Source organism: Patella vulgata, chromosome 1 (genome assembly GCF_932274485.2).
Source record: "Patella vulgata chromosome 1, xgPatVulg1.2, whole genome shotgun sequence".
In the NCBI taxonomy this organism is placed as follows: domain Eukaryota; kingdom Metazoa; phylum Mollusca; class Gastropoda; family Patellidae; genus Patella; species Patella vulgata.
This window is the reverse complement of record NC_065879.2, coordinates 20,363,333-20,381,704: the sequence shown is the minus strand read 5'-3', so window position 1 is coordinate 20,381,704 and position 18,372 is coordinate 20,363,333. Positions and strand designations below refer to the sequence as shown.

Sequence of the window (18,372 nt, the reverse complement as noted above, 5' to 3'; positions counted from 1 at the left end):
ATATGGATAGAATATTGTAATTTATAAAGACAATGGGGGTCTGTATGGTTTTGACATAAAACTTGAGTTAATTAAGTGTCCTGCAGATAAACTGGTTCATTGACGTCAGGATGTCTTGTGTTCCTAAATTTCTGGTATGCAGCATTAGTCCTCCCCTCGAGTGCCCCTATTAGTACATGGTGTTTGAATCCATGGTAACAAGTGACCAATCAGGTAAACATGTGTCTGGTCAATTGGGGGTGGGTTGGAATGTCCAGTGGAGGGGTACAGTGTCAAGCTTCGAACTCTGGCTTTCGGTCGCATTTTCCATCACTGCAAGAGCGTACACCTGCACGAGTGCTAAGATAATAATAAAAATACAAATAGACAACCAGGAGGAATGCAAAGCCTGGCATCCTGCTGGTGTTTGAATAATATAGCATTATTACATGCATTATATCAGAGCTACATTGACCCATTGCAGGGCCCAAATGATATAAAAATTATTATTCAAACATGTAATCACATGACAAGCCCATTACCAACTCTCTAGTCAGTTGTATGTCCCTGAATTTTAATAGATTGAAACATTATAAAAATGGATAATCGAGACTTTGATTATTATTGTAACAATGGTAGCAATAAACATCGAGAGACGACCTTATTTTTTATCAAAACGTTAAACAGTAATAACTTCACTCAGAATAAAATAATTTGACTGCAATTTTCATTATATTCCCTTTTCATTATCGTATTTTTTAACTATTATAGCGAGAACTGTCAGCTCTGTATGTAAATCTTACATGATGCATATTTAATTCACCTTGGACCTTATATAAGGCCATGAATTTATAAGCAAAATACAAATTACCAGTCCCAGTTTTTAAATCTTTTATTTTATATCCTAAATAATATTTCTATAAATTGATATTAACAATATAATTATGGTGATTTTACATAATAAATAAACATAGTACATGACAGAGATATCACAGTTGATAAAAGTGTACAACAATCAGTTTTAATGAATGGAATAGAATGGGGTTTTGTCTCCTCAAAACAATACTTTGGACATTTAAAGGAGTCAAGTCTGTAACTCAATTTGTATTTAGCAACTCGATGAACAAGATGAACATGGCCAAAGGTTATCCCACAGGAGAATACTACCGGGGCAGACTGGAATAACCAGACACCAAAGACTGCCATTCAATTTGGAACATAACTGATTAGAAATGATAGAAAAACAGAAACGATAGCATGTAAATCAGTTTATATACATTCATATTACATTATTATATGCATTGCGACCCATCCATGTCCATTTCTAGGTGCTGAAGAATAGAGATTTAGAGGAAGATGAAAGTGTGTTTTAAACAACTGAGGTAACCCAAGGATGATATGATGGCAGTTGTTTAAGACTAGAGTGCCTGTAAATAAGGCTTATGAGAGTGTCAAAAATAGCAAACACCTTGGCTGGAGGCGCCTAGATTTCACTGCCAGACTTCAGCTTACCAGGCCAATAGGTATATCTGGTGCTGAGGACATTGCCAATGAAGCACATCTAGAGCAAATTGCGAACATGTCTGTTGGATAACAGGTGGCTGGAATTAAACTACCATAATTTAAATATCTGTTACAAGTCGTTACACTTTAAATTGTTGTAAAATATGTATGCATTAACAGGCCATCACATGTGCGTGCATGATATAAGATCTTTAGTCTAGGTATGTCTGGAAAATGTGATAAAACTAACATATTGGTCAGGTCACTTAAAAATCAGAAATCTTCATTTCTTTTCTCAAATTTCATTCAAATTTTCCTTTCTGTTAACTGGATCCATTCAACATAGTGCTGGTGTTATTGTCCAGTGAAAACACCTGTGTTATATCAGCACTGTAATACCGGTGTTTTCATCTAGTGAATACACTGGTGTTATATCAACACAATAAATAAACATATTCAACATGATTTCTCACTAATTAAAAAGTAAAATGTATTTATCATTCTATCGTTCACCATAATCGAGACTGATAATGTCTTCCACGATTGTGTTGAATATTTCCAACAGTCCAGGAGATATCTTGATGTGCTGTCTGTTGTGTCGTCTGCCATGATATTAATGGAGGGGGGTTACTAACGGCAACAGTTTTATTATCACACCCATTTATCTTTGGTAAACTGAAATCAACATACAAATAAATTTTATACACCCAATTTTATCTTTTTGACACACATAAATTATTTTTAGTTGAAACTATATATCACAAAAGAAAAAATTACAATCAATTATAATTTATTATCACAGAGTGTCAACCACTGTCTTAGCCATTGCTAACATGGTGTAGAGTTATCTCTCTTTATACCATAATTCCTAGCTCTCCATTCCTTGACTGCCATGAAAAACTTGCCATTCATTTTAAGTTTAACAAACACCGTTTTTTTTATTTCCTGCGATTAATCTTTGTGTAAAATGTAAAGGGGGAGATAATAGTGCCCTGGCATGTGAATTGGGAGATAATAGTGCCCTGACATGTGAAGGGGGAGATAATAGTGCCCTGACATGTGAAGGGGGAGATAATAGTGCCCTGGCATCTGTGTTTCTGGTTGCTCTTCTTTGCTTAAAACTGCAAAGATCTTTATCAAGTTTTATATGGAACCCCACAGGATACATTATCAAGGTTTATATTGACCCCCACAAGACACAGTCATTCGGCACACCTCAGCAGACTTTAATACCCTACATCTAACCTTGGCTATATGACGAATTCTGCTGAATTGGAACTACTTTCAATGGCGGCGCCCATGAAAACGCCCGTAAAGAGTGTTTAATCTCAAGAAACTGTATGTTGTTTGCTATGTACTTCTGTTATTAAATGCTTACATTGCTTGACTAAATTTAATGCTAGGATGGGTACCCGAGACTGCCAAGGTTTGTTGAATGTCTTTGAACGACGCTATTATGAGAATGCAGCCACATCACAATTGTATGGTTGTAGCAAGTCTTCATGGCTATATACAGATCTATGTTTGAACCAGCTGATTAAATTGTAAGGCTACACAAAATAAATGTCTTGTTTCTCGGGCAACTGACAGCTGAAACTATAGGGGGGGAGGGCGGGTTATTTTTTTTTTTACCTCATTTCTGGCTAGAGGATGGTGCAAAATAAAATTTGGCTATTGTTGAAAATTGTTGGGGCGGGAGGGCGGCCTTGTATTTTTTTTTTTTTTTTAATGAGAAAGTCATTACTCGTCTACGGTTTTGCTTTCAGTTATATATTATACATACTTAGAACATAAACCAAAAAATCAAGTCTACTCAAACACTGAACACTGACTGAAAGGAAAATAATTTTCCATATTTAATTCACGTAATGTAGCTTACTAATGGTAATGGTGACAACCATAATTAAAATTGGTTTAAAATAAAATTCTGTACGACTATTAATAGACGTCCATAATAACGACAATATTTTAAAGAGTAAGCCTCTGTCAGCATGTGTATCAAAAATAATCATCACGGTAAACGACACTTAGATCTAAATCTAGTATCGCTGGTTTATAATGATTGACCTAATTCCAACCAATGCATGTCACGTGTCATCGGGATTCGGGAAATGACTGTTTCTCAGGATATTCGGTGTGTTTCTCAGGATATTCAGTGTTCTATCTGGGGTTTATATCGAATGACTATTTAAATTTAACTAACAACTGGTCAGTAAAACCATCAAATGTGTAATCCAATTATTATTTTCCGGATTATCAAAACTACCGTTAAATGTGCTAATGACCCAGATTCTGACTAAGGTATGGTGACTATCATCGTATCGTATTTCGTAGCCACAAGTTATAATGATTAACCTGTTCTACGATTCATTGTTTTATAAGTAGGATTTTTTCAAACATGGACCGACTGAAGCCGGCAATAATGAGCCGATTAAGATCGAATGATTGAAATACATTGCATTGTTGTCAATGACTTTCGGTGTTTAACACGAATCAAATTCTAGTTCACAAGGGGAGGTAATTAAAATCACGTGATACAAAAATGGAGGTTCTTTCGATATCAATAAAAAAGACCCGTAAATGAGCGTTTGCATCTAAATCAGTTTAATACATTTGAATGTATATTCACGTATGGGGCATGTAGATACATGCGGCATATTCTTTTTATGACTTGCTTATCGATATCACCCAGTCCTTGTATATGGAACACCAGACAAGACATGTTGTTTATGGAACCCCAGCCAGGACACATTATCTGTCTTGGCTATGCATGAACATGAAGAGACCAGGCCTCTACGTTCAGCCATATTTATCAGCCTTGATTGACTGACAGTATAATTTACATGTCAGTTAATTTTACATAACATAAACTTAGAATTTGAAAGCCTTTATCCTTAAAACAAAATAAATAAAATAACATTTATAGATTTGATGTGTAAAACACTCAAAAATACATCAACTTCAGATGTCATATTCTTTGAAATAAATATCATTGTAATCTTAAAAAAAATCCCAAAAGAATATGTCAAAAACTGACACACTGAAGTAAAATCTAGGGAAGAGATATATTATTAATGTTATTTTATTTTAAACCACTGTTTACCTTGAGGTTATCTTTTCACCAGTAACAGGATTAACTTTGAGATGTCCACCATGTCCAAGATATTCCTGGTGTAGATTTATCTGTTGAGGACTGACCTGGGACGGATTATTTACTGTATAAAACAAAATCATCAAATCATAAAAATATTGATCTCTCCCAAAATCAACAATCAATAAAATATTGATCTCTCCCAAAATCAACAATATTGATCTCTTTCAAAATCAACAATATTGATCTCTTTCAAAATCAACAGGGGGAGTGGATGGCCGAATGGTTAGCATGAGTGCGTTGTATCATAAGGTCGTCATTGAGTCAACAGAATTGGTTTCGATTTCCCAGTTGTACGTGACAAGGAGTAGGGTTGCCTGTCCAACCTCGTGGGTTTTCTACGAGCCCTTTGGTTTCCTCCCACTGATAAAGACCCCCTACATGCAAGATAATTATTGAAATAAAATTGAACCATGTGTTAGTCCCAAAATAACCTGGTTTGTGTCGAGTGGACGTTACACCCCATTTCTCTCCCTCTCTTTCTTACAAAATCAACAATCAATAAAATATTGATCTTAGAGATATTTTTTCTCCGTAGACATCTAATGTTTTCAACCTGATTTAAGAAAATAGTGAAAATTCAAATACAGTTTTATGAACCTATAATATGTAGTATACAGAATATAATACGTGTAAGGTCAGTAAGGTCTGGACAACTGTGTTTTCGCTTTCTGTCAATCAAGTCTAAAAATTCAATGAAATAAAAATCTGATTTAAAATTATGACCTTTCTTACTCAAATTCATAATTGTGGACAATTTCATTACCTCTATATGGCGGTGGTCGTTCCTGACTGTCTGGTCTGGTTGGTGTTTGATATGAGGGTCTGGTATTTTGCGAGTTGGGTCTGTGAAGGGGTTGAGGTGATGGGGGTTGTCGTCTATATACCATATTAATACCAGCTACTCCAGAATCATTGTTTCGTAAATTATTCATATCTATCATTAAATGTCTGAAAATAAATGGAATGAAACTAAATGGGCAAATAAAAACATTAACATCCTACACTGACTGGGCTAATGAAGACGGGCATACACCATACTATGAGGATAATTTTGTCTTGACAGCGGCACTACGGCCTACTCTTATTTTGAATTCCATCTGTCAAGGGTTCTTTTACGTGCACTAGTGTGTACACGGGAGTTCGTTATTTTCTGACAAGAGGGAACCACACTGGAAAATCCATTTTGCAAGAGATGGACAGAAAACAAGCTAAAAAATAAGAGATGTTTTTGTACAATCAGGGGACATAATCCAGGAAGTTATGGTCCGATATGCATGAATATCAAAAGGTATTGAAATCTCTGGAATATAAACATATTTTTAAGTTTCATCAAAATCAGATAAAAATTCTGACCTTTAGAGGGTCCACAACCTTGTATTACATACTTTTACATTATTTGCGTACAAGGAGCGGCCAATTTGTGCAGCAGTTTCGGTCTGATATTCATGAAATTCAAACTCAAGCAGCATTAGGTTGTAACACTGATATATATAAGCATATTTTAAAATCAGATAAATTGTGACCTCTAGAGGAACTTTTTGTATAATCAGGGGACATAATCCAGGAAGTTACAATCCGATATGCGTTAATAATAAAAGGAACCAAGATCTTTAGAATATAAACATATATTTTAAGTTTCATCAAAATTGGACAAAAATTGTGACCTCTAGCGGCCATTTTGTCAGTCTGTTTCAGTCTGATTTTTTACAAAATTCAAACTCAATTGTCATCAGGGTGTAACATTGATTTTTAAAATTGTGACCTATAGAGGGTCCACAAGCTAAAATCGCGATTTTTGCATACAATCAGGGGCTATAATCCAGGAAGTTACGGTCCGATATGCGCGAATATCAAAAAGTACCAAGATCTTTGGAACATAAACACGTTTTAAGTTTCATCAAAATTGGATCAAAATTGTGACCTCTAGAGGGGTCCACACCTTTGATATACTTTAACACTACGTATTTGCGTACAGGGAGCGGCCATTTTGTCTGGCAGTTTCGGTTGTTGTGGTGGGGTATTAGATTAACAAGAGTTATCTAATTCTAGTAACATATAAACTTACTGCTGTTGTTGTGGTGGAGTATTGGGTAAAGATGTTTTAGATCTAGGTCCTAAATTCAACTGTTTTAAAGCCTAAAAAAAATGAATAAGATAAATAAACGAATAAATACCCACTTTTCAATACTGCCTGGATAAAGAACACAATCGTCAGATATAACTGCTTGGATATACCCAATTTAATGTAGTACTTTTCTGCTCCATCCAGGGCAATTTTGACTGGACAGTGTCATTTACTCAATGTTTGTTTTAGGTGTACCCCCAGCTTGTACACTAGACCTCAGTTAAATATATATTATGCAAGAGCTAAATCTGCCTATTGCAGTCTTTCTTTAGGTCTGACATGTTATCTAAATTATTAATTAGACATTTATTAACAAAACAAGACCATAATCTCGATGGCATCAGAGATTTTAACTAGATTAAAACGGTTCGCCATTTAAAAATTTACCTGGTTACCACTGTGCACGCATCTTGTCAAAACTACAAACAATGATAACTTAGCTGAGAATGAAGTAATTTGAATGAAATTTTCAATATTTTCTTTTTTTCATCATCTATTTTTGAATTATTATAGCAAGAATGACCAACTCTTTATTAAACTCTTTAACTAATGTATCTTTAACCGTCCCACTCGAACAATGTGACACTGTTCCTTGTCAGGTTCTCCATTCTGTATAACTGACAAAGGGAACACGTCTGGGTTCTTTTATGTGCACCCCATGTGAACACAGGGCCTTAGTTTTTCGTACCATTCAAATGACTAGACACTGTTCTTTGCTAGGCCTTCCCTCCTGAACCACTGTAAAACGGAAATCACCTCGCATGTGTCACATACATGTATAAACAGGAAATTGAAATCATGCCACTTGCATCAATGACAAACCTTAGTATCTAAAGCATTAAACTATTCAGCCACCCACTCTTCTGGAGGTGATTGAAGCCGTAGGTTTTAATTTTAAAAAACAAAAAATAAAATACATCTACTTACATCTAGAGTTATTTTATTTCCTGATGAGGGTCTGTAACCTTGGTTACCAGATGAAGGTCGACTCCTGACCTGACCTTGACCTTCGGGTTGAACAACTGACCTATTTCGACCTGATGGAGGTCGTGTATGTGATGGAGGACGATCGTAAGAGTTTGATTCAATATTTTGATTTTCTGGGTGAACTTGATTTTTCGCTCTATTGTAAGAATTTTTGCCGGAGGGCGGTCTGTTATAGTTTTGTCTGTTTGAACCAGACGGGGGACGATTTACATTATATCCATTCAGGGGTCCATCAGGGTTGCCTCCTCTGTTTCTGTAACCATAGCAACTATTTTCTTCATAACCTTAAGGATAATTTAAACAGTTACAGCAATAATCAGCAACATTATACAACTACAATTATGTTTACTCTTTCAGGAGCATCTAATACCACTTCTCATACTGGGGAAGTTTAATTACATCCCAATAAAAAACAAAAACACCTCTTGCTGTTTGATTTTTTTTGTACAGAAGTTAGATTCGTGCCTGACAAAGAAAGTGCTGAGTTGACTTACGGGATGGGGTTTAACGTCCTACTTTTCTGCACCAACTGGGATAATGAAGATGGGAATACGCCATACAGTGTGCTATGAGGGAGATTTTTCCCATGCAGATATATTTCCTTCTAATCTGTGTTCAATTCCAATTGTCAAGGGTTCTTTAATGTGCCTGCCAATGTGTATACCCGACCTTGGTTTTCCATCCCATCCAAATGACTAGGCACTGTTGGCCAGACCCGGCAGGATAGTGAAAAAAGGCCATACAAACAATGATTTGGTACGGTAGTAGATTTCAAAAGCATGTAAATTACACTTCAAAGGGTGATTAAGAAATCATACATTTGACCACAACACAAAATTTTTTTAATTTTCTTTAGATAATTAGTTTCAAAAGCACATAAATTCCCACTTCCAAGGCTTATAAAGAAATATGCTACATTTTACTACATAAATATTATTAAATTTTTCAATAATTAGTTAGTTTAATTAGTAATAAATTATAGATAGCATATAAACACACAATAAATATATAAAATTAAGAAATGCTAGATTTGACTTAAAAAATTTTTAGTAAATATTTCGATAATTAGTTTAATTAGTCATCGATAAATACACAATGATAAATATATAAAATATACATTATTGCCTTTGACATAATACACATATTATAAATGAAATGAAATAAATAATGTCAAATATGATAATACAATAATACTGAACACTTGAGGGAACAGCTAGCAAACACGATTTTAAAAATCCATAACTATCACTTGTTCCTCATTGCACCCTTTGGTGACACTCTTGGCATCAGGAAGACCACCAGAAGAAAACATAAAAATTACCGTTCACTACCTAGATTAAAATACAGATGTGACTTCACATCCTTTGGTAATGGCATACCATTATTTATATTTATACTAGATGAAATGCATGTGTAGGATAGTTGTTTAATGGTCTCGAGCAAGACATTGCATAATATACTGAGCACTCCACGTAATTCAGAATCTGTTAGATATTTTGTTATCTTGGATTCAAAATTAATCTAATTTACATAGTTTTTCTTGTCTTCCATTAAAAATTAGCAAAAAAGAAAATGTTGCCGTAAAAATAGTGCTATTTGTTTATGTTATGTAAGTTATATTGGATCCCTTGTCAATAATCAGCTTAAACATACATTATGCAAGCGCTAAATCTGCCTATTGCAGATCTTTCCTTAGGCTTGAAATGTTATTTAAATTATTAATTAGACATCAATTAACTTATCCAAACAATAATCAATGCTAGCCTGCGATATTTACCGGATTACAATCATGATTTAATCATGAAATGGATAATCGAGATTATGTTTTTTATCGTACCGAATTTAGTAATGATCATCGAGGCTAGGCCCAAAATTCAATCAGTAAATACTCGGTTCTGGGTGGATTAACCTGACTGAAATTTTCAGCAAATTCCCTTTACATTATCTAGTTTTTAACTATTATAGCGAGAACTACCAGCTCTTTATCTAATCTCCGATAATGTCCCTTTAATTAACTGTAAAATATATTGATAACTATTGCTGTTATGCTTTACAATGGTCGATCCTCAAAAGATGTTATTAACAGAAAGTCATAATTTTTCTTTTTTTATAAAAAGAGTTGCATCCCTTAGTTTTCGTGGAAAAATTAAAAGAACACTTTGTTAGAACACATGGTAGGAAAGTACTAGCTTGCAGTAGAGCGATATTCACAGCAATCTATTGACAGGTCTATCTGCTGCTGACCAAATTTCATCAAATATTTTTAATTCTTACCATTAAATTGGTAACTTGTATAAACTGTGTTTAATTCTTACCATTAAATTGGTAACTTGTATAAACTATGTTTAATTCTTACCATTGAATGGATAACTTGTATATGCTCTATTACCATTTCTTCTTCTACCAGCATCTAACAAGAATATAAATAAATGAATGTAACAAAAAATAGAAATTAACCATTTTAAGTGAGAAACATGGCTGGAAATAAAATAAAATGGAGTTTATCATATCATTTTTCTATACAATCCTTGATAATGAAGAAGAGAATATGCCTTAAAGCATGCTATGCGGGAGATATTGCCTTGACAGTGGCAGTTCCGACTACTCTTCATCAATCAATTAGGTTGAACAGGTGACTATACTCCTTGTCACGTACAAGCTGGGAATCAAAATGACATACCTTATGACAAAACCACGTCACCAGACTTTGAAACCGGTGAACTTGGAGAAAACCAACGAAGTTGAACAGGTGACTCTATTCCTTGTAACGTACAAGCCGCGAATTGAAATTTATCAAGGTGAAACGAAATGAGATGAGGTTTAAGGTACTTCTGTTAATAGGCTAATGAAGACGGGCATGCGCCATGCAGATTGCTATGAGAGAAATTTTGCCAGGACAGCGCCACTACACTTAACTCTAATATCAAATTCCAACAACCAAAGGATCTATATGTGCACTTCAATCTGCACGTGGGACCTTGGTTTTTTCATCCTATCTAAACGATTATAAGTTGTCCCTTACCAGACCCTGTGTCCTGCACCACCGAGAAGGGGTAACCACGTCGGAAAATCCTGATGAACTTTCTCGACCAACGTAGGGATCGAACACGGGACCTCCAAGTTAAGAAGTCAACAGCATACTCACTGAGTCACCAAGGTACAAAAGTCAATAAATTAATTCTTTACCTGGTTGATCTAAGAAACCATCGTAAACTACAAAATTATTGGTCTGAGGTATCTGTTTTTTAAGATTATAATGTTTGCGTAAAAATGATGAAAATTTAATGGAGGGTCGATCTATAGCCAGATGACAAGGTACCACATTCTCACACTGAAAAATATAAAATCACTATCAGTGGTATCAGGTGTTCTATATACAGTAAGTATACTGTACTTTGTGCATGGCACCGATCATTACTTGTTGCTATGAGTTTATATTCGCAAAGATAGGTTGCCAGACAACGAAACATACACCAAGAGCAACTAAGTCGTTCTGGTAGTCAACATGGGTTGTCGCATATCTTTTCTTTAGTCAGAAATGAAAACATTTACAACACACTAAAATCTGATTACAAGTACATGTAACAACCCATTTAACTTTTAGTTCTGTTCTATTCTAAATTTACCATACAAAACATTTAATATCAATTGCCATAATCATCGGAAATCGTTGAAAATTGACCGGTGTCTTCATCTCATGACCTTAAACACTGTTTAAAAATAAAGCCAATCGCATATTAATATTAGCCACTAAAGCATCCATAATATTTTTCAAAGTGATTAAGGGGCAAAAACACTGGCAGAAATTATCAGAAATCGTTGAAAAACAATAGACTACTTCGTCTCATGACCTTAAACACTTTGTATAAATTTAAAGTCAATCGGAAATTAACTTTAGCGTCCAGAACATCCACAATATATTTCAAAGTGCTCAAGAGCCATAACTCAGGAAGTAATAATCAGAAATTGTTGAAAATGAATAGGCTTCTACATCTCATGACCTTAAATATTGTGTATAAATTTGAAGTCAATCGGATATTAACTTCAGCCTCTAGAGCGTCCACAAGCAATTGTGAAACTTCCAATCAATAGAAACAGGAAACACAAACCAAATACATACGGTTTGGTGGTATAAATTTGGACGCCAGACAGACCAGCGGGGGTGACGACAATATACAACCACATTTCAATGTGGGCGTATAAAAATGAAAATGTAATGCCAATATGTATAGGCTTTTGATTCAAATTAAAAAAATATTATAGGTAATCACAATGTGTCTAAATGTTTCAGCCATGATAGAAAATCAATCCCACATTAAAAAAATTATGAATATTTATGGAAATAATCAAAAAAGAAAGATTATAACTTGTATATATACCTTTAACATATACTCAAATAATCTCTTTCCACAACCCATCCGTTGTCGAGATTCATGAACGTAGAAATCTAGAACACACAGTGGCTCCATCTCATGGTGATGTCCATTATAATCATAAACAAATAATTTCTTCTTTCCTGTCTTTAAAAACCCTATGACAGCCCCTCTACCACTGACAATAAAAGAAAGCAGACTTTAATCTATATACATAAATAAATCAAAGTGTGTACATACGTGTATGTCAGCCCATCTCGCTTCGTCGGCACGCCTAACCCCCAGATATGTGGTATCAAATTAACCAGCATGACCTCACGACCTGGTGAATGCGTTAGGCCATGACTTATGAAGGCCCAGATCATTTATTAGTTAAACTCAGCCAAAAAATCAATGTTGGACTGTTTTACAGCAATTAATGGTTAATGGGAGGTAACTCTATTTATTATGCTAATTGAGTTTAATAATAGTAATGGATGATGTATGATAGTGGGAAAGTGTGCAAGAAATAAAGAAGAGTAAGCAGATCGTAGGCAACAGGCAAAGCTTTCGACCGCAGTCGTGTTAGATGAAATGTCTTCCAGAAACAAATAAGAGAGAGAAATGGGATTTAACGTCCACTAGACACAAACTAGGTCATTTCGGAAATAACATGGTTCAATTTTATTTCAATAATTCACTTGCGCGTATGGGTCTTTATTAGTGGGAGGAAACCAGAGGACCCGGAGAAAACCCACGAGCTTGGACAAGCAACCTACTTCTTGTCACGTACAACCGGGGAAACGAAACCACGCCAGCTGATGACTCAATGACAAACTTTATGATACAACGTGCACACCCTAACCATTCGGCCATCCAACCTCCCTCAGAAACAAATGGAATGGTGTTTAACGTTAGCACACACGTTAGAGCACTAGGTTACCCAAACCCTACATGATCTAGCTTACAAGCGTGGGAAATAAAAAAAAAAAGGAATACAATAAGTCGAATAAGAGCTTTTTTACGCTCCCAAGTAATAAACATGAAAAGAGATCAAATAAATACCAATATGACCTAGACTTCCACCCAGGGAATAACCGAGGAAAGAGGTAAAAATAAATACCATTATTATCTAGCTTACCTGGAGCCTTCTGGATCTTTCATTATGTAAAGTTTATGATCTGATAATTCCATTTTTCTTCCACTTGTAATGGCACCACGCAAACCTTGAGCCTAAAACAAAGCTATAGCTTAACCCCTTAACTGTGTAATTAATTTGACGTTAACTACCCCCTATTGCGTAATTAATTTGCCGAAAAACGTCATATTTGGGCCTATTTTTTCCTGAATACAAATTTTAGTGGTCTTAAACCATATTAAAACTAACAGTAAATAGAGTTGTCTCCCTTCAATTAGATTTCCTCGACCAGGCGTAATATAACGTCTTACACATGGTGAGATTGTGTTCGAAGAATAGGTTGGGGAAAATACCTCCAGGACGTTACACTGTATATTACGTCCCACACACGGTGAGTGGAAGTTGTCCAGGACGTTATATAATGCCTACGCAGTTAAGGGGTTAACAACAATAACTATATGTATATTATGGAACAAGCCTTTGCAAGGCAAGATACGCCCAAATTTTGCAAAAGATGGATAGAGCACAAGCTTTAAAAAATATGATTTTTCGTACAATCAGGGCCATAACCCATAAAGTTACAATTCGATACATGGCAATATCGAAAGGAACCACGACCTTTGTGAGATAAACCTATTTTTCAAGTTTTGTCAGAATCAAATAAAAATTGTGACCTGTAGAGTGTCCACAAACAAATTGTGGATGGACGGACAGGGGCGACAACAATATACATCCACATGAAAATGTCAGCCTATAAAAGACAATAATTAATGTATCTTCATGACAGGATACTACATCGGGAATTGACCACTGCATACTAAACAGACACTAAGCTAGTTGCCTGACATTTTAAGCCTTACATTGACGATTTTAGTCGAAAACACAAAGTATACATTGAGAATTTTGAGAAAAGTATATTCTGCTTCAATTTAATGGAATTAAATAGGGTTTTTTTAGTCTGTGTGTATATGCCAGGTGTTAAACGCAGTAGAATCGCATTACAAATAAAATAAAACCAAGTACAAACAATCCAAACCATTAGACAAAATTCGAAGTCCTAAAAAAACGGTATAGGCAAAATAGTGTAATATGGCAAAATAGTGTAATCAGCATATGGACTGTTCACCGTGTACAAAATATACGACAAACAGTGGTAACAGGTGTCCGGAAGAGTAAGCTTACCCTGCCTGGCGCCACACCCGCCATAGCTGCATCCAAACTATTAGACGAAATCAAACAATATACTAATTTCTGGATGTGGCTTACATTCAGGACAGAGATTTATTCTCGAAGTATGAAGTAGATGGATCTCTGTGTGCAGAATATGACCACAGCTATCATGCAAACCACAATGAATTCTCCCGACACTACTCACTAGTAGAAGGAGAAATAGAGTTCAATGTCCACTTGACACAAACTAATGTCATTTTAGGTTTAATATATGGTAAAATTTTATTTCAGTAACTCAGGAAACCGGAGGACCCATAGAAAACCCATATGGTTGGAGAGGTGACACCAGTACTCCTTGTAATGCATAATCAAAAGTTATCAAAACCATATCACTTGAATCAATCACAGATCTTATGATATAAAATTGAACCATATGTACGTCCCGAAATTATCTAGTTTGTGTAGAGTGAATGTTAAATCCTATTTCTTTCTCTCTCTCCAAAACCCATTTCTTTACTTACTCTAGCAGAGGCTTCACCCATTTTATCCAGAACTTCATATAACTGTTGTCGCAACTGTAATGCTCCATTTCTGAAATATTGGCAATACAAGTACACAAATCAAGTAACATACATGTTTGGGTGTAATGCAGGGAACTTCATATATTAACATGGCTATGTATAGAAAATAATAACAATTTTATAGTCTACCCTGGTCAACTGCAGTCAATTTGTACATAATAATAAATAATAATAAGAAGAAGTCCATTTATATCGTGCTAATTCCACATGTAGTCATGCTCATAGCGCTACAAAAAAACACAATCACTCTTGCAAATATTTCTCAAATAAGTATGTTTTAAATTTGGATTTAAAGGAGTCTAATGATGGACTGGATCGAAGATTTTCAGGTAGCGAGTTCCACAAATTAACAGCAACAAAACCAAAGGAGCTGATTCTATATTTTGGGACAACAAGGTTGTTCTTAGTACTTGAACTTAGATTTTTTGATGGCATGTAATGTAACGTACAACAAATTCTCTCATATAAGATGGCATTACAAAGTACACACATTGATATGTAAGAGACATCAATCTGAAGTCAATTCTCGCTTGAACTGGAAGTCAGTGAAGTGACCTAAGTACAGGGGTGATACTGTCTCTCAAAGAAGTTTGTGTTACGATCTGCACTGCCTTATTTTGTACGCGCTGCAGTTTATATATATATTGATGTTTTATTAATTCCCGCAAGTTGTTCAAACGGGAAAATACAAAAGAACAGACTAGTGTTGTTGTGGCAGAAGGAGTGAAATACAGATGCTTGAGTCAGCAATTTTAATGGGCTGGTTCTATAATTAGACACTTGTGTAATTTCTGACTTTATTTTTTAAAATTTCAATTTCAAACAGTGTTGTAATACACAGATGTTTAATGGGGATAGAGCTGCACATAGAAAGGAGCGGTGCTCACTCTGGGTTCCATTTTTTTCCACCAATTTTTCATTTGAATTTATTCACCATATATTGTTTTTGCCAAAAAAAGAGATAAAAATATCTTTTTTCTCTTGATTATATTATCACTACTCTTACGATAAACACCTATCAACACTAATCCAACACTATCAATAAAAATTTCACCAGATTGAATATTTTATCGCCAAATTATATCTTTATCATAATTGGTGGAAATGGCCATCAACAGCATGAGTGTTGGAAAGGAGGCATTTCATCCCATAGTAGAATATATTCGTATTCCTACACCAATTAGTAACTAGGTTTCGTCATGGACTGTGTATAGATGGACAGGCAACACCCGCGAAGCCTTTAGAATTCTGTGCCACGGCAAAAAAACAGACCTGACAATTATGACTAAAATAAAATTACCTCCCCTCGCGCAATTACCAGTATTTAAGTTTAAAAGCAAAGAAACAGAAATCAATTCATAACATTTTTATTAATCTTCCTACTCTTTTTTTTGCAACCGACACATAGATAGACTACTAACTGATGATTGGGGTGTAAATGTATCAACACATCGTCTTTGTTTACTTCAGACGCGCCAATGTGAATCCGAAAAAAACATGTTGAGTTTTCGTTAAAAACAAACCTACTAAAACACTCTTTTAATTTCTACTTCTGCAGAATTAATCCTCATTCTGGACAGTATTATACCTGAACTTTTTTTTCATAATTTTAAAATCCTTCATACATATGGGAATTTGGAGTATTAAGCAAAACCAACATGCTTACAAAAACTACGAAAAAATTGAAATCGATTATTTCACAATTTTCAAAAACTGCATTTTGAAATTTCAAAGTTCTAAACTGAAGAAATTTGTCACTACCGGATAGGAATACTTATCGGGTTGAAGCATTACCGTGTAACTATAAGAATAACGTAAATTCTAAGGAATTATTCTGTATAAAATCCTGCAATGTCGCTTGATTTGCCGTTGACATTGAGATCTTGTTGTGTCTCGCGCGACGCGAGCGGCAGAGAATCCAACCAACGGGACTCGTTGCCTGTCCATCTATATACGGTCCATGGTTTCATTTCTAAAAGTTTCATATTTAGTTTCAGAGAGAGAGAGAGAGAAATGGGGTTTAACGTCCACTCGACACAAACTAGGTCATTTCGGGAATACATGTAACACATGGTTCAATTTTATTTCAATCATTCGCTTGCGCGAAGGGGTCTTTAGCAGTGGGAGGAAACCGGAGGACACGGAGAAAACCCACGAGGTTGGACAGGGGACCCTACTCCTTGTCACGTACAACCGGGGAATCAAAACCCCGCCAGTTGACTCATGACAGACCGTATGATACAGCACGCGCGTGCTAACCTTTCGGCCATCCAACCCCCCGCATTTAGTTTCAGTATCTCTAGATGATTATAAGATCTGAATATTTAGTTTAATAATAAAATAGTCAAGAACATATCCATAACCCGTACCGACAAGCTTGACATGATTATTATTATTATTAACACTATAAGTAGACCCACAAAGCACGAAACCACTCATCTCAACAATTTCAAACATAATACGATTTCTGTGGAATTTCATTGGACAATTTTCATTGAAGTCTTGATCATACAGGTCTGAAAACAGTAATTTTGGACAAGAGATTTAATTCATATTCAAGCAAAATGGGTTAATCAGACCAATCACAAGAACTTTCTATGAGTAAAAATAAAAAACCAAGTAGGAGACGATAAAACCCCCACACTCGATAAGATTAGGAGGGCGGAAGATTCCCTTAAACAGTGCTGACAAGTTTGGATCTCAGTGATGCATCCGGGGATAAGCAGGAACCAATCCGTGTAAATAACCCCAAAAATAATAAAATCCCCAGCAACAAACTGGACAACACTGTGTGGCTGGTTGAAAAGTTATATTCTAGTACGCGTTTCAGGTTAATCGCCCTTCATCGATCAGCTAGTGGTTATTATTATTACTTTCTATGAGGATGACTTTTATTTATAGGCCTAGCAAAAACATCATGATTGAAAGAGAGAAAGCAGCAAGAACATAAGATCATCCCAGACAGATTGTCATTGTGTTATCATCGATGTGGTATCATCATAATTATGATCGATGTACATGTACATGTATAGATGATGTCACAATTATTGATTAGTATAATAAACAAACAAATGAGATTTAATAAATAGAATCCATAAATTACCTGCCCTGTCCATTTCGACTTGGCATCAATCGGTTATCTAATTTGGTGATTATGTCTGCAAGAAGGGGATTCACGTTAAAATCAAACTCCATAGTGGCAGACAACAATTTACGATGATGGATTCAAACTAAACCATTCTTGTCAAATTTAACAGGTGTTTTCGTCGCCATGTTCACTTCAAGTAAACAAAGCAGTCCCGCACACTACTCACTTCAAATTAATACATGATATTTTATTCAAAACCACGTCTTATTGAATTATTACAAGTTCTGAGTTTCGC

At 35.2% G+C, this 18,372-nt stretch overlaps 1 protein-coding gene across 3 annotated transcripts; it reads right to left on the bottom strand.

Annotated features, from left to right (window-relative positions):
- Positions 1 to 856: 856 nt before the first annotated feature.
- On the bottom strand, positions 857 to 18,281 carry LOC126814415 (alpha-tubulin N-acetyltransferase). 3 transcript variants are annotated; one of them, XR_007677609.2, is made up of 12 exons: positions 18,093 to 18,281; positions 14,930 to 14,999; positions 13,242 to 13,333; positions 12,128 to 12,299; positions 10,935 to 11,079; positions 10,105 to 10,158; positions 7,689 to 8,032; positions 6,702 to 6,772; positions 5,400 to 5,584; positions 4,586 to 4,697; positions 1,482 to 2,157; positions 857 to 1,447 (listed from the first exon to the last, which is right to left on the bottom strand). XR_007677609.2 is itself a non-coding variant. In XM_050539520.2 (11 exons), exons 1-11 carry the CDS (start codon positions 18,182 to 18,184, stop codon positions 1,992 to 1,994), a joined length of 1,503 nt encoding a protein of 500 aa, XP_050395477.2. In that variant the 5' UTR covers positions 18,185 to 18,281; the 3' UTR covers positions 857 to 1,991. The 3 variants fall into 3 exon arrangements, 2 of the variants coding, with proteins under 2 accessions (XP_050395477.2, XP_055957519.1); XM_050539520.2 differs by having other exon boundaries at positions 857 to 2,157; XM_056101544.1 differs by lacking the exons at positions 857 to 1,447; positions 1,482 to 2,157; positions 4,586 to 4,697; ... (1 more) ...; positions 6,702 to 6,772; positions 7,689 to 8,032 and adding an exon at positions 8,881 to 9,079.
- Positions 18,282 to 18,372: the final 91 nt, after the last annotated feature.

Coding starts and splice junctions, on each gene's coding strand:
- LOC126814415 (XM_050539520.2), bottom strand. CDS start 18,184: ATGGAGTTTGATTTTAACGTGAATCCCCTTCTTGCAGACATAATCACC. Junction 15,000..18,092: donor AGTCGAAATGGACAGGGCAG/GTAATTTATGGA, acceptor CCAATATTTCAG/AAATGGAGCATTACAGTTGC. Junction 8,033..10,104: donor TACAAGTTATCCATTCAATG/GTAAGAATTAAA, acceptor ATTATCCTTAAG/GTTATGAAGAAAATAGTTGC.